The 26,997-nt window shown below is 44.8% G+C and overlaps 1 protein-coding gene across 1 annotated transcript in view; it reads left to right on the forward strand.

The window, feature by feature from the left end:
• zfpm1 (zinc finger protein, FOG family member 1) overlaps nucleotides 1-24,997 on the forward strand; it is a 127,543-nt gene extending 102,546 nt beyond the window's left edge. Inside the window, exons 5-9 of the mRNA XM_036125818.1 lie at nucleotides 16,387-16,489; nucleotides 16,571-16,831; nucleotides 17,707-17,940; nucleotides 18,037-18,279; nucleotides 18,361-24,997. Of these exons, the coding sequence (XP_035981711.1) occupies nucleotides 16,387-16,489; nucleotides 16,571-16,831; nucleotides 17,707-17,940; nucleotides 18,037-18,279; nucleotides 18,361-20,957 (3,438 nt within the window). The 3' untranslated portion in view covers nucleotides 20,958-24,997. The remainder of the gene's footprint in view (nucleotides 1-16,386; nucleotides 16,490-16,570; nucleotides 16,832-17,706; nucleotides 17,941-18,036; nucleotides 18,280-18,360) is intronic.
• Nucleotides 24,998-26,997: the final 2,000 nt, after the last annotated feature.

Here is a 26,997-nt window from a genome sequence, read left to right on the forward strand (position 1 = left end):
GGTCCTGATGCTGTGGACCTCCCCTTTCTAGGCTGAGGGGTTAGTTTTAGCAGGATGGTGTGAACTCTGCTGTCTTTATGCAACAACAGCCTAATTAAACGTCCACCATTCTGTGTTGCCTTGTGGTTTTGGCCACCCTTTGCAAAACAAACAAAAATGCTTCCGAACTTCCTGTCCCTCAGTCCCAAAAGCCCCAGACTTGTCCTCCTTCACCGCTCCTGTCAGCCCTAACGTTAACATCCTGCAGCAGGACCAGATGAGCCCAAACTGACCTACGAAGAGTCTTTGAAGGCGTGTTCGGCGCTACTGTACGGGCGGAGGGAGGCCCGAGGAGGGGCAGATGAGATCCGGCCAGCCGCTCGCTCCCTCCGTCAGATCTCCTTCATTAGATTAGCTCCGTGTTAACTGGCCTGTGTCATATGGAAATCCTGCCATTTGCATCTCTTGAGAAGGAGGCGTAAAACCATTTATCTATTTAAATATATTCTGTCTGATATGGCTGTTGGACTTTAGAACAGGGTATAATAATGTTTACTGATGGACTGATCAGCTGGTTCTTGGTTCAGCGAGCAGCCAGGTCCTCGTCAGCGAGCCTCCCATGGCAACGCGGCGTCGGGAGCGGCTGCTCCCCTGATTGGATCGCTCGGAACAAATCTGATATTATATCTGCTCCCCCTCTGATTGGATCCCGCTGTAATTAACTGATAATGCGGCTGCGTGTGATTGGCCTGAAGTTTCGGGATCGTTTGAAATTTTGAGCTTAGATGAAAGACGCTGTGAAAGTGAAGATACTGAAGTGTTTAATCTGGAGTTTGTCGCATCTGTCGGACTGATGTCCAAACTGACAAAGGCAGCTCGGCGGTACAACAGCTCTCCATTGTTCCGCCTCCCTCAGATGCGCCCGGCAGCTCACCCCACCCCTATCCTGTCTTTCGCGGAAAGGCGGCCTGAAGGCTCGATCCTAGAAGGAGCAGAGTAGTGGAGTTCAAAGCGTTATCACGCACCCAACGTCTTTTCATCATGTTTTAGAAACAAGCGTTCGCACTAATCCCCCAATAATCTCTCCAGGAGAACTGGGGCGATAAGGCGCGCCACCCACGGCTTTTCAAACACTTTTTGGTTAGTCTCTTCTCCTCTCGCTTCCTCCACCTCCTCTCCTCGCTCTCCTCCACTTCCCCCGGAAGGACGAGTGAAGGTGATCGCGGCCTCCTCCTCTTTCCTCGCCGCCTCCGAGTGGGTTTGTTTACATCCCGATCCTGATCTTTGGAGTTTATCTGGACTCATCAACAGTGTTTCCCTGCCTCTCTGTTTCCCTCGTTCCTCCGCCCATCAAATTAGAATGTTAATTAAAACGGTGCTCCTTCAGAAGATGACAAATCGATGATTACGGCGAGCGTTGAAGCACCTTCTGCGATGCCCCCCAGAAGAACGTCAAGCACGAGGAACATTAAAGCGGCTCTCGAGAGCTGGGACTAGACTTTGCTGTAAAATTGTGAGGAAAGGAAAGCGGTCTAGGGTTTTATGTATCAGGAAATAAAGAAAAAAGGTATTTTACCAGGCTCTGAAATTATTTAACTCTCAAGTGCAAAACAGACAACAAGTTCAACACTGACGTTAATATCGTCGCTGCCTCCAGGGTTTAGGATGCTACGGATTATACAGGTGTGTCCTCACACAACACCGAGATGAAAAGACATCAGCAATGACCTTTGAGAAGGAGCTGTTGTTGTCCATCAAGCTGGGAAGGGATAAAAAAAAACATTTTTGAGCTATCCACAGAGAGAAAGATCATTCAATTCAATTCAATTCAATTTTATTTATATAGCGCCAATTCATGAAACATGTCATCTCAAGGCACTTTACAAAGTTAAGTTTAATCATATTATACAGATTGGGTCAGATTATACAGATTGGTCAAAAATTTTCTATATAAGGGAACCAGTTGATTGCATCAAAGTCCCGACAAGCAGCATTCACTCCTGGAGAACCGTAGAGCCACAGGAAGAGTCATCTGCATTGTACATGGCTTTGCAGCAATCCCTCATACTGAGCAAGCATGAAGCGACAGTGGAAAGAAAAACTCCCCATTAGCGGGAAGGAAAACCTCCAGCAGAACCGGGCTCAGTATGAACGGTCATCTGCCTCGACCGACTGGGGCTTAGAGAAGACAGAGCAGAGACACAACAAGAGAGACAAAAAAGCACAGAAGCACACATTGATCTAGTAATCTGTTCTACATTAGATGGTAATAGCGGAAATAGTGGAAAAAACCTTTGGACAGCTGAGAGCTTAAACATCTGGGCAAAGAGTACGGCAGCAACAAACCCCAGAGCTCTGTCTTAGAGGACCCAGTTAGCGTTATTAAAACGTAAAGTTAGTGACATTGAAATGAGGTAAAGACTCAACAACTTTGGCTTGTTTTTAAAGGGTTTAAGGAGAAAACCTCGTCTCTCTCCAAAAGGAATCTGGCTGCAAGGCTGCGTCTGAATGAACCACAGGACTTCTAGTAAAATGTCTTTTAAACGGACAAGACCAAAGCAGAGATGTTTGGTCATGATTCGTTCACTTATCAACACCTTCTATGAATGTCAAGCACTGGGTTAGAGAGCTGCACTGCAAAAATAGAGCTAAAAATAAGAAAATTTTTCTTGAAATTTAAGTATTTTTCCTTGATTTCAGCAGGTAAACAGATGATTTGCCAATGGAATAAGATTTCTGCACTTAAAATAGGAACAATTCATCTCCATCACCTTATTTCAAGTGCAGTATATCTAATTATCTTAGTTTAGGGGTAGAAATACTCATTCCATTGGCAAGGAATCTTATTTACCTGCCCAAATCAAGGGCAAATAAATTTTTTTCAAGAAAATGTTACTTATTTTTAGTTCTCTTTTTGCAGTGTGGCGATCTGGGCTTGTTTTGCAGCCACAGGATCTGGACATTTTGCTTTTATCGAGTCCGCCGCCGTCTCCTCTGTGTACCAAAGTATGGTCCATCTGTCTGAGAGCCCAAAGCGGGTCAACAACAGGAAAATGGTCCCAAACTCTGCAGCAAATCTACTGCAGAATGGCTAAAAATGAAAAGCATCAAGGTGGCGCACTGGCCTAGTCAAAGTCCAGACCTGATCTTGAATTAAATGCCGTGTTGGGACCTTCTGGGAGCAGAAATAAATGTCTGCAAACCTCAATGGAAAGAAGTCTGACAGAAAATCACTGCTGAAAGGTGCTAAATCATGGGGTGTAGTTTAAACTGTTTCAACAGATGAATAATAAATAGACTAATAAATAGCTGTTGGAAAGGTTAGATTTTGACTTAGTTTATAGATTTTAGAAGCTGATGAAGACCTAAAGATCATTTTTAATATGTTCTGACTTGTAAAGAAATAAACCAGGGTGTGCTTTCTTCCCTCCCGTTGTTTCCGAACCAGTTTAGCTGAAACGAGAGACGAAGACTCGATTTTAATGCCAAAGTTTCCCATCTCCGGGCTGTTTGATATTTCCTCACTCTCTGGGCCGCCGCTGCCTGTTCCTGCGAGTTTTTCTAACAGAAGAGCTCATCTCCTGATGGAAACAGAAAAAAGATAAAACTCTGATCGAGTGAAACCCAGAGAGGAGCAGAAGGCTCATTAACAGAAGCCGAACCTGGCAGAGAGAAAAGAGAGAGAGAGAGAGAGAGAGAGAGAGGGAGAAAAATGTGAGCGAAAGAGGAGAAAGGGCGCCGGCAAACACGGGAGAGGAGGTGCTCATCACTCAGCTGCTGTGACTGGCTGCTATCTGCATCTGGCTGTCATCTGCAGCAGCTCCTGCAGGGCGGAGGAGGCGGACGGAGGAGGTGGAAGCAGGGGGGAAAACCTGGATCCGCTGTATCTCTGAGCTTCATCTCCGGCAGTTCAGGAGCCCGCTTTCCAAGAGTGCCTCATTTTCAAATCTCTTATCTCAGCCCCCGTTTTTAAGTATCGCAGTTTTATACGTTTACATGTCATTTGCATGCAGCTCATCAGCCGGGCTCCACTTCTCTTTCTTCCAGCTCCGAGGTGTGCAGATGTACTCTGGCACCCCGGCAGGCGGAGGAATAAGCTCCTCTCCTTCGCCTCCAAACTGAGTTTCCTGCCATGCCGGGGGAAGCCGGAGCGCAAAAAAAAATGTCAGAGAGATGGCGTGTGTGTGTGCGCGAGCGGCAGGGAGGTAAAAGTGTGTTTGTATCAGAGAGGCGGATGAGAGTAGGTTTCTGATGTTTATCTGCCTTCCTTTTCTTCTTTGTGTTTTTGGAGGATTCGCACAGTGACCTCTTTGTTTGGGACAGTGAGTGCAGCCCTCCAACCCCCTGGATGGGGGGGGGGGGGAGAAAGAAAGCCATTTCCTGTAGAGATAGAAAAAGAGACATGGAGGGAGAGATGGGATGATGGAGGGAGGGGAGGAATGAGAGTTGGCGAGAGGAAGCGAATCTAAGATTAAGAAAGAAAAGAGGCGCATGAAGAGGAGGAAGGCCGTGAAAGTGGAGAAGGTTGGAAGAGGATGAGCTGGACGACGGAATGAGTGAATGAGTGAGAGATGGTTGAAAAGGTCACAGAGAGGCTTATTAAATTCCAACCAGGTCAATTTAATTCAGGAGAGAGAGAGGGGGAGTAAAAATCTGAGCTTTTCTGGAACAAGCCGGGAGAAATCTGAAAGCTGGCACAGATGGATTAAATGTCTCGTTTTTACTTCTGATTGTTCCACAGCCCAGAGTGAATGAAAGGACCGGAAGCACAGCATAAAGCAAGGCAGATAATTCCCACCAGAGTCTGGGTTTTGAACCCTAGAGCTGCAGGATTTAGTGCTCGCAGGTGTTCTCCATGATGACTTCCGCCTGAAAAAACCTCCTTAGACGCTCGTTTTCTACTGATTTGGTGGGGATATAGTTGGGCTGAGCCATAGCTGCAAAATGTGTAATCGCTGCAATGTCAGTGGGCACATTTCAGGATTTCTACAGTGTTTCGGTTGCGTTCAGGTTTGTTGCTCATGAAGGTTGTGGGTAATTTCTAGGGTCAAAATAGAAAAATGTGACAAAGAAAGGCAACAGAAAGGGGCTCTTGTCACATTTAAAAGGATTAAGAACGACCATATTTTCTGGACAAAAAGGGCAAGGCTGTTCCTGCGTCCCACTATTTGGGAAGCATTAACCTACAGTTTATTAGGGAGCCATGAAGTGGTTGTGCAAATCTTTTATCCCATATAAAGCTTAAGCAGGTAGCAGTTAAAACAATATCAGTATCTAAAATGTCACTTTAATCTGATGTATTGGAAATAAGATTAAAATTGGATGCACGTTCAGACTTTCAGCTGCAGTGAAACTCTCTCCTTCATTTGGCTCAGACACTGAGAAACAAACAACCGCAGCTGGAGCTGAAAACTGGTCCTAAACCTGTAGGAGGAAAGTTTGGAAATCTCAACCATTGATCAAATGTGATCCATGGACGTTATCGGTGGTGTTGTGCCACTGAAGGACATTTAAAAATTAAAACCTCCTGTAAAAGAAAGTGTTCTCCAAAGCCCCGTCTCTGATCTCAGCATAAAAGTGGGTTTCATTTGCTGCTCTTTGGACTCGTCCAGGACTGGTCCGTCATGGGAACCGTCTTTATCGAGGAGAAGGCGTCTGCTTTGGTTGCCCTGTGGTTCTGTTTTCATGGAGAAGGAGCTGATCTGAAAGCTGGAGCTCTGGATTTACTCACTCACTCAAAGAGATCTTGGATGCAAGAGCCTCCTATTGGAGATGATGTGAGGAGATCATCTTGGGTGCAGCTTGGAGTAAAGCTGCACCCAGGTTTCTCTCCTGGACCTGATCTTGTGCAACTAGGCGATGGATGATGGGGACAAACACTCGTATTCTCTTGTTATATAAATTCACTGTATATATGGATGAAGCACCACTGAGCACGTTTGCTGACTGAGTGAGTGAGCATTAAAACAGAGGATAAACTCTGCTTCAGTTGTTGGTTGCTGGTTTAATGGGTTCTCGACGCACTACAGAAGAAAAAAACTGACGCCCCCTACAGGGCAACTGTTGGCTGTAGCGGGGGGGGGGGGGGTCTAGGAACAACTTCCTGAAATAATTTTCACTTAAAGTCTCTAATTTATACTGGAGTGTGATTCAGATGATGGACTCTGTGCGTTTCCTTATAAACAGCCGTGTTTTTACGCTACAAACCTCGTTGTGGGAGTCAAACTGTCTTCTCATAGATCATTGACCTGCGTGTTTTACACGTGATGACCCGCAGGTCGCCTCCCAGCCGCGTGTGTAAACCCACATACGGCGGTTTGCAGGAGCGAGACAGATGTTTTTCGACGCGCTGCCGTTGATTTGCGTGAGCAAACAGCTCTCATTCCCCCGCTGGGAGCAGTAAACCTGCAGCCGTTGACAGCTGGTAGCGAGGGGGGTCCTAATCTGCTGATCTGCTGGAGGACGGCTCGGTTAGTCCGGAGAAAGTTCTGCCCCCCACCCCCCTCCTCTTCCTCCTCCTCTTCCTCATCATCAGCGGCTCTCCGTGAGAGGAAGAAGTGAGGGTTCATCCTGATGCTGACTGAGGGAACGGAGGGAGAAAATGAAAAATCAGCTGCCATCATTTGCATTCAGGTTTTATCTTGAAGGAGGAGGGCGTTTTCAAGCCTGATAAGGAGAGGGCGTCGCAGGCTGTACTGGAGGAGGGGGGGGGGGGGGTGATTGTTATATGTGAAGTGAGTTAAGGGGAAGAAGGTAGCTCTGGAGTTCAGCCGGTGTGTGTTTGTGCTGACGTGCACGCCGCGGCAGCACAGGGTGGAGGGGGGGGTTAATATCAGACCAAATAATTAGATTCGCTATCGTGGCGGCGGCAGCAGTGCGGGGGATCAGGCAGATTAAAGCCGGGGCTCGGGGCTCGTTAATATTCATGAGGAGACCGGGGTCCGGGCGAGGGGCTTAGACTGCAGCTCAAAGACTCTCCACTGGCTGATGGGGGGCTTAAGGCGGCGCTCTCAACCAGGATGAAGCTCCGCCGGGGGGGGGCCCTGACATCCAGCTGATAGGTGGAGGGCCTGTGGATGGTTCAGGTGACGGGGAAGGAAGGAGGAGGTGTGACAGCATGAAGTGCGTCTGCATCCCCGCGAACCTCCTCGTTCTCCAGGGCTGGATAAGAACTCAAGTCGCTGTTGGTTTCCCTAAACATTCCTGTTATTTCATTAGAGAAAATCGATTCTTTATTATTTCTGAGACAGGATAGACTTTTAGATCAGGGCTCAGCAACCTTTCCAAACCAAAGAGATAACTCTGGTTTTGGTTCGGCTAGAAAAAAGAAGAAGATTGAAAGCTATTTGATCCTTTAACAACCCTTGTTAGGGTTTTTTTGGTGGGGGGGTAGACACTCTTACAACAAAAGAGAGTCAATTATATTTATGAAAAATGACGTAATCAAAAATCAATGATTTTTGCACCATTGTCGTAATTCTGTTGTGGGAATTATTTGCAGAAATTGCATAAAAATAGGAAATGGATGTAATCTTCGGATTACATTTGATATTAATGCATCGTGTCAAAAGCTAAATTCTTAGTAATCGTTGTAGAAGCATAGAGTCACATGTGACTCCAGGGTTGCAGGTTGCTGACGCCGGCTTTAGGTGGTTGGTTTTTATTTCGAAGAATAATTTTTTCCACACATTTAATCTCCACATATTTCTGTCTCCCACTGTGTTCTCAGACCCAATATTAACACTGAGCCTGGTTCTGGTTCTGCTGGAGGTTCTGCTCCCTGTTAAAGGGGAGTTTTCCTCTCCACTGTCGCTTCATGCATGCTCAGTATGAGGGATTGCTGCAAAGCCATCAACAATGCAGACGACTGTCCACTGTGGCTCTACGCTCTTTCAGGAGGAGTGAATGCTGCTTGGAGAGACTTGATGCAACCTGCTGGGTTTCCTTAGAGAGGAAACTTTCTGACCAACCTGTATAATCTGATCCAATCTGTAAATTCTCATTGAATTTCACTTTGGAAAGTGCCTTGAGATGACATGTTTCATGAATTGGCGCTATATAAATAAACAGCTGAGCTGAATTAGACTTAGCCCAGACTGTAGGACGGCAAAACTTTATTTCACTCCCATTGCATTGCTGCTTTGAATTTTTCTCCCCAAACCAGAACTGAGGGTCTCTTAAATGTCTCCTACTCACAAAAACGTGAAGGTTCCAAAACTCAAAGTTTGAGGACGACTTATGGTTTTTTGTCTGTTTTGGGATAAAATTCACCTCTATGGTTTTTGTGGGGGCTCAGCCTGCTCCCCAGAAAAGGTGGAAATCACTATAACAACATCTAACACATCATTGCCTGTTGACAAAAGATTATTCTGCAGCTAAAGGGGAAAATAAAACTCAGTTTTGTTTAGACTTTCAATGACTGCCTGTTTGGGGCTTAAATTGTAGAAATTGTAGGAATAAATCGCCATAAACGTTGCTTGGTCCTGGATGTAGCTCGTAGGTTAGCCGTTGCCGTCTTTGCTGTTCAGTTTTTCTGGGAATGCACGAAAAATCTGCCACATTCCCCCCAAAAAATCCCACTCCAGAAAGCCTGGAGACCAGCTGATCTAAACATCTGGCTGTTTCTGGGGGCAGATGTGAGAGGATCAGTAACGACTTCATGTTTCATATCTCTGAAGGCTCTGAGGGCTTCTCGCCTCGTCTTTGCTCTGCGTTTCCCTCTAGCCGAGCTCTCGCCGCCGTCCTATCGCCGGGCACTTCCGAAGCTGCGGCCGTGATGAATTAGTCTGAAACAAATTAGCAGTACTTACAGCTCAGACGGCTCCAGCATTGGGTTGCAAATTAAAACAAAAGCAGCCGTAATCGCCACATCTGCGCTGCATCTCCATGAAATACGATCCGCTCTGCCACAGCAGACTCAGAGGCTTCCTTCCGGCTGTCCTCTTCCCGCCGTCTTCCCACTAACGCCCGCCGTCTTCAGCTTCACCTGAGGTCCTCCTGATCGTCTCCTGCGGCCTGATGACACACACCTGCACAACGCACTTCTCATTGGGATTCCTGATAAGAACCCACAGGAATTGCAGTACGTTCAGAACATATTAGCCCCGGCTTCCCTTCTCTGCCTGGATCATCTACCAAATCTCTCGTCTTACCTTCCAGGGCCTTCATGGTAAAGCGCCTTCTTATTTTAAAGACCTTCTCACCCCTTACTGTCCCTCACACGCTCTCCGTTCTTCCAACGCTGACTTTCACTTTGGCATCATGAAGTCATTTAAAGGGCCGGTTGCACGTGTATAGATACTTTTGATTTCATAATTTCATTTCAGTTCACATATAAAAAATGCACGGTAACCTAATAGTAGCACCTTAAGCCCAGTTTATACAGTTAATCTACAAAAAAAGTTGATATTGTGGTAAGTTACACTTTAAACTCATCATTCTGCATCAGTTCTTCTCTTTTTGAACATTTCTCGGTTGTTTTAATGTGTTGAGGGAAAACTGACATCTAGTGGCAGGATGCTGTTACTACACCGTAAAAAAAAAAAAATCAACATTCGCTACAGGAGGCGCAGTTTTAGCCACTTTATACAATTTAAAAGGATATACAATGCAAAAACAAAACTAAACATAAGTAATATTTTCTTAAAATGAGTGTATATGTCTTTGATTTGAGCAGGTAAAAAAGATGATCTGCCAATAGAATAAGACTTTTGCACTTAAAATAGGAACAACTCATCTCCATTGTCTTATTTCTAGTGCAGAATGACTAATTATCTTATTTTCAGGGTCAAACTACTCATTCCATTGGCAGATAAAATTATTTACCTGCTCAAATCTAGGACAAAAACACAAATTTTAAGAACATTTTTGCCTATTTTTAGATCCGTTTTTGCAGTTTATGCCTCTACTTTATGACATGGTATGCCTTTGTTGGCTCTTGAGGGCCGGATAAATTGCCTTGACGGGCCGGGTTCGGCCCGCGGACCGTGGGTTTGACACGTAGGAGGTCGCCCTGCGGCTGTGGAACAATCTGCCTCCATATCTGAGGGTTCTGTCTCTGTCACATTTTAAAACAAACCTTCCTCTTACACAATATTTTTAATGGTCTCCTTTAAATGAATTGTTTTGCTTTTGGTTCTCTTATGTGTAATTGCCTCAAAACTTTTACTTATTGTGTATTTTAGTTGCATTTAAATATCCTTGTTCTTATTTTATTATCTGTTTTTCTTTTAACTGTAGCCCTTTGAGATTTCTTGCAAATGTAAAGTGCGTTACAAATAAAATCTATTATTATTACCTGAGCAGCAGCTTGGTAAATCAAGTACAAAGGCAGAGATTGAGAGGAGATTTAAATGTTTAACAGACCTGGTTGAACCTTGAGAATAAGCCTCATCCTGAGGTTTTCAGTCCCTCCTGGTGATGATCTGACCCAGTAACAGCCGGCAGGCTCCGATCTAGCTCTGGCTTTAGGATGTTGATATGAGGAGCAGCTCTGCAGCATCTCCTGAAGCTTTGCCATCAGGGGCGTAAAAACCTGCAATTTAAAAATGGCTTCTGTTCATCGGGGATTGAATACTTTTACAGCCCACCGTGGAGTTGAAACGCGTCCATAAAGAAACGCCTTCAGGTCCATCAGAGCCACTTTGCATCCATCCATCCATCATCCATCCATCCATCCATCCATCTATCCATCCATCCATCCATCCATCCGTCCATCAATCCATTCATCCATCCATCCCTCGCTGCCTTCCTTACTTCCTTTATTCATTCTTTCCTTCCTCCCCTTCATCCATCCATCCATCCATCCTTTCCTACATCCTTCCTTCCCTACATCTTTTCTTCCATCCTTCCCTCCATCCATCCATCCTTCCTTCCTTCCCTACACCTATCCATCCTTCCTTCCTTTCTTCCTTCCTTCCCTACACCTATCCATCCTTCCTTCCTTTCTTCCTTCCCTCCATCCATCCATCCATCCATCCATCCATCCATCCATCCATCCATCCATCCATCCATCCATCCATCCATCCATCCATCCATCCTTTCCTACATCCTTCCTTCCCTACATCTTTTCTATCTTCCTTCCTTTCCTACATCCTTCCTTCCCTACATCTTTTATTCCTTCCTTCCCCACATCCTTTCTTTCTTCCTTCCCTACATCCATCCATCCTTCCATACAGCCTTCCTTCTCTACAGCCTTCCTTCCATCCATCCATCCTTATTTTCTCCCTTCCCTGCAGCCTTCCTTCCTTCCTTCCTTCCTTCCTTCCTTCCTTCCTTCCTTCCTTCCTTCCTTCCATACAACTTTTCTTCCTTTCATCCATCCATCCTTTCTTCCTTCCTTCCCTACATCCATCATTCCTTCCCTACATCCTTCTTTCTCTCCATCCATCCTTTCTCCCCTCCCTGCAGCCTTCCTTCCTTCCTTCCTCCCTTCCTTCCTTCCATACAACTTTCCTTCCTTTCATCCATCCTTTCTTCCCTCCTTCCCTACATCCATAATTCCTTCCCTACATCCTTCTTTCTCTCCATCCATCCTTTCTCCCTTCCCTGCAGCCTTCCTTCCTTTCTTCCTTCCTTCCTTCCTTCCTTCCTTCCTTCCTTCCTTCCTTCCTTCCTTCCTTCCTTCCTTCCCTAATGTTAGGAAGTGTAATACTGGATCTCCTGACTAAATTTTATAGAAACCAAAAACCATCACAGCTCTGATCGATGTGTTTGACCTCAGTCACAGGCCGCAGCAGCTTCACGTTTTTTTGTGATTTAAAATGTTTTTAAATATAAATCTCAGTCAAAACAATCACCAAACTGTTAGCAGTGGGATATATTATTTTATTTAGTTGGGGCTGAAACTGATTTTCAGTCAGAACAAATTAAAACGCTGCTTCACGTCCCGCTGCGGTAATCTGATAATTAAAGCTGCAACATTTAATAAACCAATTATTATTATTAATGCTAGAAAAATCAGTTTAATCTTTTTAAAGCCAAAGGAACGAGTGTTTTCATTCGAATGGACTGTTTTAATCATTGTTATAAATTGGTTTTGGAGATTTGTGTAGGAAATAATCGCTGCTCGCAGCCCTGCCAGTCAGAACTGGAGCGGGGTTCTCTGTTCGACCCTGATATTAAAAAATATATATAAAAAACATGAAAGAGAAAGCTTGAATTAGCTCGTGTTTTGTTTTGCACGGATCCATGGAAACATTTTCAGAGCTTTTAGTTCGACTTGCACCTGTTCGGCTTGTTGAGCCAAGTATTATTCATTAGGAGAACATCCAGAGGCTTTTAGATGCTGTAGCCATATTCTTCCATAACTTGTTTGATTTCATCTAAAAAATGTTTTACTTTTTCCATTTCAGCTGCGTTTTCCTTAGCCAAACAAAGTAGATGATGCTCATTGATAATTATTCTAAAATATTGGTTACAGTTGTTTTTTTTGCTCTGTGTTTGAAGAGCAGCAGTTTTAACACGGTTTCATTTATTTATCTGTTGTCTCTGTATTCTGGCTGATTATTACAGATACAGGAACATGGCACAAAGGTTGAATATGGTAAAAAGGTTCAATAGTGTAACTCATTTAGAGATTCATTACACATAGGAGGAAATATTTCAAAGTCTTGTAACTGATTATGGTTTACAGATAATTAAAACCAAAATTTCAATGTTTAGGAAAATTTTAATATTGCGTAATAGTGAAATATTGTAAACTTATGGTGCCAAGCCCTGATTGGCTAATTAACTCTAAGCCCCTGCAGAGATTTCCTGAGCCTCTCAGTCTGGGTCAGAAGGCGACACCATCATGGAAGACGAGATCGTCGGGTGGCGCTGAACCTAATGGCTGCAAAATCCAAAATAAGTAGTTATAAAAAAAATACTGCAGACTGGACAGAGGTCCAGAAGAATCACCGACTCTCTCCCAAAGGAGGGGGAGACACAAAAGTTTCAGTTTTAGTTCCTTCATGGACTTAGTGCATACACGTATACATCACAACACAGATTTGCAACGTCATAAATACAAACTTGTGAGAACGTATACAAAAATTCCATGAAAAGAAATCTAAAAGCAGAAAATTACTCGAGCTTAGAGCCTTGGTTGCTGTAGGTACCAGAGAGTTCTTCCATCTGTGGGTTTTTATCTTAGGAAGCCTAAACCTTCGCCCAGACGGGAGGAGCAGGAAACTGTAAAATCAACTTAGCTTTCTGGGTGGTACGGCAAATAAAACAGGTTGAGCATCACCGATTATCTTATTAGCTGCCTTGACAATTTTTGTTTAGTCTGTTTTTAGTTTGAACACTTGGATTACCGAACCAGGCAACCATGGAGATGGTTAAAATAGATTTGATAAAAGACCCATAAAATAGGCTGATCATCCTTCTGTTTACACTAAGGATATTTAACTTCCTTAAAAAAAATATAGTCGCTGCAACCCTTCTTTATAGATTAAGTCCGTGTTCATGTTACACTTCAGCTTATTTTCGAGGATTGTACCCAAATAGTTGTAATCTGCTCTTTCAGTGCTGTTAATCAGTGCTGGAGACTGTGGATCCATACAGAAGTTAACTGTGTATGTTGCACTTAACTTCTAAATTAGAATTTTTGAATGTTGCAAACTGACTTCCGGTTAGTTTGCAACATTCAGAATAACTTAAGACCTGACAAGCGTTTATATTCATGTTGATCAGATTATCAATCAGCATAAATCACCCCTATCGTTCAGAATTACAATTTAATTCAGATTGAGCTTAATCTGATCACAATATTCCAATTGGCTTGTTTATATGAAGCATTTTTTATTCCTATAGGCCGTTTATACCGATTACTTTTCTCCATGTAAACGTAGCTAAGGTGAGGAGCGTGTTAAGTGGTCCAAAGTCCTCCTTTTAGATAAATGTAACGTTAGCTAAAAACAATGTGGTGACCTGATGAAGTCATTGAATTATTAATTATTTCAAATTGATATTTGAAATAATTAATTTTGATTTTGATTTTTTTTTTAAATGCAGCTTCGCCCTGAAGGAAAGTAACTCCAGAGCATGACACTGCCACCACCATGTTTGTGGGTATACAACCAGATAGTTGCAGCTTTTATTTTCCTCAACTTAATGTGTTTTTTGGTTGGATTGCACAGGATGTGCTGCATGTCGGATTCCATGTGGAGAAAGTGTTGAAATCATTGATTAAAGTCTCCCTTCTTTGAAGTAGAAAAACAGACCTTACTGAACTGTTGATCTTCATGCATTTTGGCTGAAAAGCTGTGTGAATGACTCCTCCTGGTGGAGAAAGGACCAGTATTGCACCTCCGTAATAAGCAGTCACGCTGTTTTAAAACTTTTAAATCTGTTTCAGTTCAGTTTAAACCCGAGGGAGCTTTTCTTTTAGTTCACTTTTATGTTTTATTCATTGAAGCTGCTGGAAAATTGACTTGTTTTATTATTTCTGTTCCAGCTTTCTCTCTGAAAACATTTCTGCTTTTTTATTTTTAATTTTTGGCTTCATAGATGGCAGTCTAATACATTTTTAGTGTTTATTATTACATTATGCATTAAAAACAAGAATGTCTGTAGGGCCGAGAATATTTTCTGAAAGATCTTTCCCTTGTATGCATCTAAAATAAATGAGCATATTTTAATGTCTATGAAAAAAAGTTTGTTTCTGTGTCAAAGTGTGGGTGTTGTTTTTTTTTTATTTTTTATTAAAGCGTTTCCGTTCCAGGATGGATGCCCGAATCAAGCGTACTGAAAGCTAATTCTGTTTCCCTGCATCAATTTTTATTTCTCGATCAGATTTGGATCCTGATGGAGTTGGCTGGAGATGTTTGTAGAATTAGTCGAGCTGGGATGAAACATGTTTTAGTCTGCAAGAAGGAAAAGTACCTGCTGATGAAAATCAGTGTTTGTGTTCTTCTCATACCTCCACAGAATCTGCATGTCCACCCTCTTTGTTGCGAGTATCCACTCTGGATCTTATTAACGGCGCCGGCTGAATAGCCGCCTCATCAGATCTTCTCCCTCCTTCTTTTATTCCTCTTTTTGTTATTTTCGTGTCCGCTTTGTGCGGCCAGGGCTCCGCTCATTTCCTTCTCTGACCGTAATCGTCATCAGCTCGCCGCCAGCCCTTTCAGGACTGTTTAATGCAGGCCGCACGATGTCTGAGCGTTCCCAGAACGGCGTCATTAATGCTGCGGATAATCTGCAGGACGGCAGAGCGTAAAGCTGCCCAGTTCAAGAAGAGCGGCGACACTTGAAACACAAAGGAAGGAGTTGTCTTTGATTATTTTGAGCGTTCATTAAGAGTCTCTCAGAGGCAGAGCCGCTTGTGGTGCTGAGTTTCCTGACGGAGTGAGACCTCCCGCTGCTCGTCCTGATGGGAAGCTCCGTCTTCAGGTGCCAATCTGTCCCGGTCCTCCGGGTAAAACACGTCTCAACCAGCAAGTTTTCTGATCCTGAAATAATTCACAGGCAAACGGATCAGATCTGCTGGGATGAAACCATCGGTTCATCATTTTAATCTGAACTGTCACAATGTGCGTAAAAATGCTCAAAATCTCCTGGTATTAGTTCTTAATCGAACTTTTTCCCCGTTTAGATTTAACTCAGTGTTTTCTCTTAGAATGCAAAAACATCAGAAATATTTATTTGCTACCATTTTTGTGTTGATAATGTAGAAGCTCTGAGATGCTGATGCTGTGTTTCTATACCTAAATCCAGGGACATATCCAAGATTATTTCCTTCTTTCTAATATTGTCAGCCTATTCCTTAATTCCTGCATTTATTTATATCTTTAGTCTTGCCTAAATTCCTGCCTGTTTTCCTTATTTACTGCTTTTATTTCTCAATTTATTCATTCATTTCTGTTTTTATTTCGGTCTTTATTCTCACCTTCATTGTTGAATTTATTGCTTCCTTTCAACCTTCATTCTTGCCTGTGTTCCTTCATTTTTTGCATATTTTTTTTTTTGCCATAGTGGCTTTAGTTAATTATCGATCAGTTTAAATCTGTCTGGATGTTTGGAGGCCAAAGCTTTGGATTTAAAGTTGTGCAGAGGATGGAACTTGAACAACAGGAAATCAAACTGAATATTAAAATTGCAGCTAATAAACTGGTTGGTGAAGCTGTCTTGATGGTTTTGTTTTATTTTGTCTCTTATTCTGTCACCTGACCCTCAAGGATTCAGATGTGACACTACTGTTAGGCCAGTAGGGGGCACTATTCCTCTTCCTGGACCCAGACAAACATTCATGTGTCCAGATCCAAACTTAAACTTAAATTCCAACGTATGCTAAACATAATTTCTTAAATAATCCTGCACCAAACAGTGATAATAATGTTTCAAAAAACTAAAAGTTTCCTCTGATTCCAGTTCTTTGTAACAATTGAACCAATGAGGCTGTTTTTCTTTGTTTGTGTGCAGAAGCCGGGGCTGACTGTTCTCTGTGAACACGCAGACTGTTGGATTAACCTCCTCCCACTGACCTCTGACTCTTCGGCAGCCAACTGCAGCATCTACAGCCGAGGTGAGATCTCCTCCATCTGATTCCCGCCTCCTCAGGGATTCATTAATCCGCCGGTCTGAGTGGGAATCTGTTTGCTTCCAGGGGAGGAGTTGTTCTGTAAGGTCACCAGAGAGATCGCAGCCGGTGAAAAGCTCGTGGCCTCTCTGTCTCCCCCTCCACCGTCCTCCTCTTCCTCCTCCTCCTCCCTGGTGGCCGGGCTCTCTCCTCCGCTCAGCCTCGTTTCTCAGCAGCAGCCGGCGGTGAAGGAGGAGCCTCTGTACCCGGCGGCGCTGCGCTCCGACATTCAGCTGCTCCCTCAGCAGGCCGGCATGGCGGCCATCTTGGCGACCGCAGTGGTCAACAGTGAGTGTTGGACTGAGACCCCGATGATGCTTATTTTAGCTAACAACACGTTAAAATTTGATTAACATGAAATTAAGTTTCAAAAATATGTTGCTGGTTTCTGCTTATTTTCCTTTCAAGCGGCCATACTTTCTTTTATTCTTCAAAGCAGTATGAATAAATCGTTTTCCCAATCTTTGTGAAGTTTTTACTCAGTTTTCCTTTCAGAGACACAAGAAAATGTCTTAGAGGCCTGCCAGCAGGGTTCCTCCACATTTGGCATTTTAAAATTAAATGAATTTCAAGATTTAAACTCTTAGATGTTGCATTCAACGTTGCCTCCTCTTGTAAAGCTTCAGCAGTAGTCAGGCTATAGATACCTGCAAAAAACAGATATAGTGAGCTTCAGCTATTGAGCACATTTAAAAAAAATAATTAAGGTTCATTCAAACATTGGACAAGGTGTGTATTTTAGTTTGTTTGTTTTTTTTTTTTTTTCAAACTAGAAAGCCTTCAGTCTGTTGAGCTTTGGGGAAAATCTAATCTCCGGCAATGCTCAATGTGGCCACTAGATGTCAGTGTAGCACCGTATCAAGTAGAAGCTTCCCTTTGGCTGAAACACACTTCCTGTCATCATCCTGCAATTTTGCACAGCAGCAAATGATTAGATGTGATTGAAAATAAGACATAATTAATTTCAGCAGCATTTATGTGTCATTATCTACCTTTGATATGGGCTGCTGTGGTGTTAGGAGTTTGTTTTGTGAATCTTTATTGGGTTTTTAAAATAAACACAGCTGGTATATTTATGTTAAATGGTGAGGGCTAAAAATAAACGTCCATACCTGCAGCACAGTCTTTTCTGTTTCTGAACTTGTTTTTTTTTTGGGTAACAGAGGACATTTTCCCTTGCAAAGACTGTGGGATCTGGTACCGCAGCGAGAGGAACCTGCAGGCCCACCTCATGTACTACTGCGCCAGCCGGCAGAAGCAGCCAGCAGCAGCCTCTCCGCCCCCGCAGGACAAGCCCAAAGAGTCATACCCCAACGAGCGCATCTGTCCGTTTCCACAGTGCAACAAAAGCTGCCCCAGCGCCAGCTCTCTGGAGATTCACATGCGCACACACAGTGGTGAGAGGAGTCTTATATAGTAGCAGCCTGACATAAGACGTGGATTTAGACCTGTTGGGCGTGGTTAACGTCCCATCGCCCTCTGTCTTTCCTCAGGTGAGCGTCCGTTCGTCTGTCTCATCTGCCTCTCAGCCTTCACCACTAAAGCGAACTGTGAGCGCCACCTTAAGGTCCACACAGACACCCTGAACGGCGTCTGTCACGGCTGTGGCTTCGTCTCCACCACAAGGGACATCCTCTACAGTCACCTGGTTACCAGCCACATGGTGTGCCAGCCGGGCTCTCGCAGCGAGGTCTACTCTCCGGGGCCAGGCCTTCCTAAGCTGCCCCTGTCCATCAGTAGGTCCATCTATCACGGGCACTTCCTGTTTCTTCCATGGAAGTAGAAGGGATTGTACTGAAACTGGCTTTCATCAACAGGTCTAAGCCCAGGAGACTCCGGTGTGGTGCTCAAGTGTCAGGTCTGCGGCCATAACTCCGACTCCCCGGCTCAGCTGCAGCAGCACGTTCGGACCCACCTGGAGGTCAGGGTGCCGGCTGAAAGGAGCCCCACTCCTCGTCAGAGCACCCCCTCATCAGTCGAGCAGCCCGAGTTGTCCCCGCATGAGAGGGAACCCCTCGCTTGTATTCCTAAACCCGACTCGTCGAGTCCAGGCGCAAACGGGGGGTCGGCAACGCCGCGAGACTTCAGCCCTCCTGACGCTCAGATCTCAGAGCTGAAGATCAAGGAGGAGCCACAGTCCGAATCCGAGACGGAGGAGCAGCTGATGGAGCAGAAAGAAGGCGGACAGGAGGAGGGTATTGGTGGAGAGGAAGAGGATCAAGAAGCAAGACAGAAGACGAAGGAAGAGCCAACGGCGTCCTCTTCCTGTCAGACATCAAACTCTCCAAACAGTCCCGCTGTTCCAACCGTCAAGGCCGAACCAACCAGCCCCACCCCCGGTTCTAGTCCTGCCCATGTTGGGGGAACCGGCTCAGCGATTGCAGGAGGAGCAATGTTCCTGCCCCAGTACATGTTTAACCCTGAAGCAGCCATCCTGCCCCAGGCGTCAGAGATCCTGGCCAAGATGTCCGAGATGGTGCACAGTCGGCTGAAACAGGGCCAGACAGTTGTTCAGAACAACCCGGCTGCCTTCTTCACCCCCGGACCTACTGCGGCAGCGGCGGCTGCGGCCACCGTCACGCCGCCTCTTAAAGGAGCCACCTGCTTTGAGTGTGACATCACCTTCAATAACATCAACAACTACTATGCACATAAAAGGCTGTACTGCTCCAGCAGGCACCAGGGAGAGGGTGCGAGCTCGGCCTCAGGCTCCGGATCAACCGGCCCTGCACCAGCGGCTCCCGGCGGGCTGCACAGCTCGTCTCCCCAGGTCGGAGCATCAAGCAGAGCCGCCTCCGTCTCTCCTACCAACTCAGAGCCTCTCGCGGGAGCTGGAGCGGCAGAATCTAAGAGACCGGTCGAGGTGAAGACAGAAACTCCTGCAGGGAGAGAAGGGGTGTCATCCTCTTCGGAGGGGGAGGGTGGGGGAGGAGGCAGGGCGAGCGAAGGCAGTCAGAGTCCTGCCAGTGGTTCTGCAGAGGATCTGGAAGACGACCCTAACAAAACTTTCTGCGAGGCCTGCAACATCCGCTTCAGCCGTCACGACAACTACACCATCCACAAACGGTTCTACTGTGCGTCCCGCCATGACCCGTCCAACCAGCGGGGCACCCACATGTCCAAGACCTCCAACGCCGCGCCCTACCTTCCTCAGCCCATCCGCACACGCAAGCGGAAGAAGATGTACGAGATCCACATGGCTCGAACCGAGGCCTTAGCTAAAGCTGCCGCCGCCGCTGCGGCCACCTCGGCAGCTTCCGCGCCGTCTCCCTCCGTTCTGGGTTTGGTGGTGAAGCAGGAGGTCTCTCCCGGCGGTACGGGCGGCTCCAGCCCCGAAGGAGACGGCCCCATTGACCTGAGCAAGAGACCCCGCCTGAGAGAGACTCCGCGGCACAGCAGTGGCGGCGGCGGAATTCTCCCAGCGCTCCCGCTAACCGATTACCACAAGTGCACCGCCTGCAGCATCAGCTTCAACAGCATAGAGAACTACCTGGCCCATAAGACCTACTACTGTCCGGCCACCACCCTCCAGGCCCAGACTCTGGAGCAGCTTCATAGGCTCAAGAGGTCAGCCTCCACGTCTCCTAAGAGCCGGCCCCAACAGGAGCGGCTGGATCTTCTGCACCCTGCTGAGGCCAAAGCGCTGCCTGCCGAGTGGGTTGCCCAGGCTCAGGGGGCGTCTCCCAGCCCGCGCCCCTCCGCCTTGCCTGCGTCTGGAGCTGCATCTCCTTCACATACGAGTGCCACACTCGCCGCCACTCCAGGAGCTGGAGCTAAAGTGGCAGTCGCCGGTTCCTCCCTGGTGGTCTGCCCCTACTGTCCGAACCGGCCCATCACCTGTGACCTGATGGAGCACTTTAAGACCACCCACGGCCTGGTCTTGAGTGTTCAGCCGCCCCCGGAGACCCCGCCCCGGCCAGGCCGCGCCGTCAGCTGCAGCCCCAGCCTCAGCCCCAGAGACGGCGCCGCCCGAGCAGCCACCCCCACCAACCCGGCCAAGTTGATCCCGCGGGTCCACAGAGACAGCATGAACGGGCAGGTCCGGAGTGGCACCACTTCCCCCGTCTCCCCCCAGGTAAACGGCAGCCCATCAGCCGGGGGAGGATCGCCCTCTGCCGCCTCGCCCCTGCCTTTATCCCCCCCGCGGGCCCCCTCTCTGACTGTGTCACCCGTGCCTGAGGCTCTGCGGGAGAAGGTGATGCCCACCCGCCTTCCCGAGGCCGTCGCTCCCACCGCGGCGTCTAATCCCGTGCCGGCCGCCGTCACCGGCCCCAAAGCCGCGCTGATCTCTCCGGTCCAGAACGGCAACTCCCGCTTCTGCCGGCTGTGCAACATCAAGTTCAGCAGCCTCTCTACGTTCATAGCTCACAAGAAATACTACTGCTCCTCCCACAGCGCTGAACACGTGAAGTGAGCGCCGCAATCCCTCCGACTCTTCCTCTTCCCGCGTCTTTCTGAGCGGATTCGACTCAGAGAGGCGAGCCTACCCCCCACCCCCCGCCAACCCCCTGCTGGAGGAATCGACACGAATGCCTGTTACTCACCACGCAGGGCCGACGCCCACCATCTGCAGGTGACGTTACAAACTCTCAGCGTGATCTTCCTCCATTGGGTCAATTTCAACACACTAAGAGCTGAGACAGAAGCTCGGTCGGACGTTGTAAGCCGCCTCCTCCGTCTCCTCAAGGTTTTAATCAGACAGCCACGCAGAGCCCTCTCCTGAGCTCGTCGCCTTTCCGACCCCAAACGGAGGGCTATTTCAAACGGACTACGTGGTTGTTAATGTTTTTATCCTCTGTGCATAATGTACGATGTCTGAAAAAAACAGAAATCTATGATGCTTTGGTTTCAACACTGGCTCTTTTTTTTTCTGGGTAGAAAAGAAGCAGAGAGACGTGAGATCAGCGTGTTACTAATTACTGAAGGATGGACGCTTTCCTTTCATACACAGAAAGCTTTTTTTATTTTCTCTTCAAAGAGCAAGGGAGAAAAGAAATGTGAAATATTTATCTTTTGAGTCCTCACTGATTTCACGTCAACAGAAAACTACCTAGCTGTTGTCGGAGAGTATTTGTATTTTTTATTTGTATATTTTTTCATACTGTTGGAAGGCCGTGTGCGGATCTGGGTGTGCTGAAGTGACTTTTCTAAGTGTAGATATGTAATATCTTCTCACGGTAATCACTGGGATCACACTGAACTTTATTATTAACACGTTAGCATTTTGTTAGCTGGTGGTGAGGTTTGTGTTCATTTCTTTTTTTCGTCTCCGGCTTGTTGCTGATTAGATGTTCCATTAGACTGCGGCGGCTCCCTGGCTCGCTGATTGTTGAAGATGACGACGATGATGAAGCCCTGCAGGTTTTCAGGCTGAATTAGTTTTTATTTCCGGTGATGAAGGCACAGCAGCGACCGTGTTTACGCAACACGTTCCCATGCGGCAGGACAGTGTTATTTCAAACTGTGAATACGCTTGGATTTTTTTTCTGATACTCGTGCAGAAACGTTAGAAAGGACGCATCAGGACTCCGTGGGACGGGTCGCCTCTGAGGTTTTAAACTGCGGGGGCAATCCGTCACATCATCGCTGTATCTGATAGGCTGGCACTTAAGCTGCACGCACCCACAATTTAATTCATCACGGAGAACCAACCCCAGGTCAGAATAAGTGGACTCATTTTGCCCCCCATGTGTTCCCTCAGGATTTTATTTCTTTATTTCTGCTTCTTTAAATGTAAATCTTTGGACCTGATCTGATCAGACACCTAAGCAGCCCCAATCCCACCCAAAATTAGGAAATTAACGAAGAAAAACATCGTTTTGCTTAACTTGTGGGTTTTAAGGTCTATTATGTTGGATTTAGTGCCACCTAGTGGCTAAATTATAACTAATGCAAAACGCCATTGGTTTGGTTTGTCCCCTCTTAGTTCTGGTAGTTGGTTTAAGGGTGAAGAGCCGAACAAAATTAGTTAATAATTAATAATTTATAATAATAAGTAAAAAAATTGTAAGTTGAAAACAATTATAAGGGATAAACCGATATGAAGAATTTGGGTCAATGTCAAGATCCATTAATTATTTAGCTGTTAGGTCGATATTTACCCATATTATATATATTTTTCCCGACCCTTTAGGCAACATAAAAACAACCACACTGCTGACATTGCTCCTCTGCTTCAATTAAACGTCCCACAATCCTTCGCTGCCTCGCAGTCACATGATAAGTACGAAATGACCTTCCCCTCCTGAAACACGTACACAATCGGCAGCAACATGGAAATAAGTATTGGTTATTAATATCGGTCCAGTTTTACGTATGGAACCAATACCCACATATATAAAATCGTTAACATCAGCTAATGTTGATGTTAATACCAAAGTATCGTGTTTCTCTAATTACAAATAATTTCATGAGAAACAATTGCAGTTTTTCATACTAGGCATAATTCCTGACGGTTTATATCACCCTTAAAAAAATGACTGAAGTTATTTAGATGAAATTGCTGCAGATAGAACGCCAATTTTCTGTGAAAGCAGTTTTTTTTAACAAACAGGGGAAAACTCCTTTTTTTGGTCTTTGTCTTCATTTCTGCGAGCTGGAGGCGATCACTGTTTTCTCAGCGCGATCTATCATTTGCAATGATGCTCAGATGCGTGGCTGCACACAGTTTTTAATCTTTCCAAACAAAGGATGTGTCCAAACATCTGTGGTGAATGTTTCTACCACCACCACCAAATGTTAGTATTGTTTTTTTTTTTTCATAATTTACATTTATTGGTTCCAGATTACACTATATATAAGTTAAGATCAAGTTATTTTATTTAGACATATATTTTCTAATGGGTGCACACTTTAGTTAATGTCTGTCTAAATGGTTTACTTACACTCGTTCTTTTCTTTGAGTTTCTGCAAACACAAATCAGCTGGAGGGGGAAGCCAGGAGCGTCCCACTCCTGACGCCAACTGTAAGGGACCAGACTTAAATAACGACAAAAGGTGTTAAAAAATTAGAAAAACTTCAATTTAATAATGTAAAAAATGGTTAACAAAAGGGTCAAACTTTAATACAAAATAACTCAAAAAATCAAAAAATAAATAGTAAGAATTTGGGCCCAACTCAAGTGAGGTCAACTGAACAGTTACAAACAGAGGCTGCTTAAAAAGGGGAGGAATAACCTAAACTTTCAAGTGTAAGTAAACCATTCAGACATACATTAACTAATGTGTGCACACGTTAGTAAATATATGTCTAAATAAAATAACTGGATCTTAACTTATATATAGTGTAATCTGGAACCAATAAATGTAAATGATGAAAAAAAAACAGTACTAACACTAGTATTGTAGAAGCATCCACCACAACATCCAGATCAGCCTGAAGTCTTTGCGTTGGTTCAGTTTCTGCTAACGCCTCCAGGCTGCCTGAAGGATACTGTTTAAATGTTTAAAGGTAGCAGTGCATCACACCCTGGATTCCAGTTCAGGCCCAACATTTAAGGTGCTGCGACCCAAACCAAGTGCTAAAATCCGTTTAATCCGTCCTGAAACACTTCGTTAAAGCAGAAATGTTTGGACTGTTAAACATTTTCATTACACATTCTTCCCTGAAACGCTGCTTCAAATTTGGAAACAAATAATCTGGCATCTGCAGGTCACTGCTGGTCGGATACTTTTAGGTCGTTCTTTTTTTCCCCGGTAACCTTCCTCGTCTATTTAGTCCAACTCGCTTGTTTTGTGTTATGCAGATATCCTAATACCTTAATCCTGGGACCTGCTAATAAGCAAATAATTTTGAGACAAGCAGAAACATCTCTGGACATGTGAGCATCAAGCCATTATTTCTTGAAAACACCTAGACCAGTTTGTTTAGGGAGAAGTCCCTAAACGCTGCCTCAGATTTGAGCCGTTCATGTTTTAGTTTCTTTCTGGGTCTCCTGCAGCCTAAAACTCCGTCTGCTACCACAGCTGGATGAACATTTAAACTGGTTAACGGTCTGGCTTTGAGTTTACACACCAGGTAGCGCAGTTCTGCTTTTGATTCCCAGCCCTGCAGCTTCTCCCCACAGCTGTGTGCAGATGTGCCGGTCGGACGCACCGAGGGAAAGGAGAGTCGAGTTGAACATATTGTAGTCCCCCTGTTTGTTGCACTGTGTCCAAATGTGCTGAATGTCTGCGTTATCGCTACTTTTTCTAACGTATTTATGTTACTCAGCACTTTTTCCTGGCCTAAATGCGTCATTGTTCACCTTGAAGGATTTTTTTCAAAAAAAATGTCCTTTTATCAACATGTTTTGTTAATGATTTTTTTTTGTCTATAATTGAGAAAATCACATCGAATGTCAAACACTTTTATTTCAATATTTTTTTTTTTTATATATTTTATTTTTCAGCTCCACTACACTCTTGTCCAAACTATGCATGGGAAATAAAAAAAAAGTTCTGAGAGACACTGACCGATCCAGAGTGAGTCTGAGTTTCTTCTGCATGCCTGAGAGGCTGTCCTTGACTCCTCACGGCTCGTGTGTCAATCTATTCGTTCTCTTTTCTTCGGAGAACGTGCAGAGTGCCGTTTCTGCGTAGAGCCCGCTTCATGAAGGAAAAAAAAGGCTGAATGAATCATCAGCCTTCCTTTAGAAATCACCTGCATGTAGGAGAAAGCTTTCAGGGCTCATTCAGAGCTCCAGGGCCGATCCAATCAAAGAGTGAAACCTTCGGTCTGCGTAAAACGAGCCAATCCGGAGCACGGCCTTCAGTCCCGGCATGTGATTCAACGTCTTTCAGCTCAAAACAAAAGCCGAAGTCATCCTGGCGTCAGCGATGGTGCGAACTGAGAGGTAAAGTCAGGATATTTAGCTTTCAGATTCAAGGGAGGAAACTTACAAGAAATGTATTTATTTTTCTTCCGTCGGGATATGTTATGGAAAGACGCCTATAGAAACGTGCGCAAAATACGAAGATCAATAACGACATTGTACACAACCACATATAAAGAGTATGTGTGGTTGTGATACATTGTGACGGCGACATCTGGTGGTGCCTGTGCCCACTGGCCCCAAATGCAGAAACGCCACAGATGGCTGCAATAAATTACATGCTCAGTTTATTTTTTGTCTCCCATTTCTTCTTTTTGGATTTGGAAGCTGTATTTAGAACATTCTGAAGCTCCAACAGTGCAACAGGTCTAACATTTCTGATCAGCAGTGTACTTCAGGTCTGAACTTTCCTTTTCCTAACTGGAACTGAAGGGTCTCTTTAAATCTCCTACATCATTACATTAGACAAACACAAAAAAATAAAAAATAAATACCAGAAGGTTCTGTCACATATGGTTCAACTGTTGCTTCAATATGACATAAAGTTTTCACACACTGAGCTAAACCGTCTCAGTGTGGGCCCACAGAAAAAGGCGGGAATCACCATAGCAACCCAAGTGTCTGGTGCTGCATTATTCAGCAGCTTTCTTCTTTTAATCATCAGGGCAGTCCTATTATTATTCACAAATCAAACAAAAGCAGGGTGACGTATGTTAGATCAAATAAGTATAAAAGAAACAATTTCTCATAAAAGTTCTCAACATTGTTTAAAAGGGAAATGTTAAAATATAACACCACGAAGCTTGTGTTTGAAGATTTATTTTAATTAGTCAAGTTGTTCTTTTTTTTTTAAAGAAGTGATAGAAAAACAATCTAAAACTCAAGGCAGGAGCAGGACATAAGAACAATTTTCATTTGGTTTTGGTGGCCTTTATTCATCAGCAGCTGGACAGAAAGATGCCGCTCCTCAGCTTTTTATTTCATTTTGTGGGTGACGAGATGAAGCAGGATAAAAGCTCTAAAAAAGCAAATTATTCTTTGTTAGTCTAAAAAATTTAAGAAACATGTTATTTGACATCTATCAGTGTGGAAAGGGTTGCAAAGCCCATTGGAAGGCTTTGAGCGTCACGTGATTCACAGCGAAGAATGGAAAACGTGGAACAGTGAGGAACCTTCCCAGGAGAACCAGGTCTACTAAAATTATCCCCAAGACATTAGGGGGAACGTTCTGTGGACTGATGAGACATCTGGAGTAAATCTATCACAGCATTTCAGAAACACCATACAACATTAAAACATGGTGGAGGTAGTGTGATTTTGCTGTCTATCAAAGAAAAGAAAAAAACATTGTAAAGGAGAATGTCTCACCATCCATTAGTGCTCTAAAGCCCAAATGCTGAGTTATGAGCGTTTTTAGGTCGTTAATGTCGTAAAAACTTCCGATATGGCTGAAAATATACAGTTTTGCAAGGAAGAGTGGCTCAAAATTTCTCCAGTGATGGAAAAGACTCACTGCCAGTTATCAGAAACGCTTGCCAAAGAAGCACAAACGAGAGATAATTCCTCTTAAATCTCAAACCCTTATTTAAAAGCTGCTTTCTGGTTTTGATCAAGTTATCTTTGATATAAAAATTTGTTTGA

The sequence above is a fragment of the Fundulus heteroclitus genome, chromosome 2 (genome assembly GCF_011125445.2).
Source record: "Fundulus heteroclitus isolate FHET01 chromosome 2, MU-UCD_Fhet_4.1, whole genome shotgun sequence".
In the NCBI taxonomy this organism is placed as follows: domain Eukaryota; kingdom Metazoa; phylum Chordata; class Actinopteri; order Cyprinodontiformes; family Fundulidae; genus Fundulus; species Fundulus heteroclitus.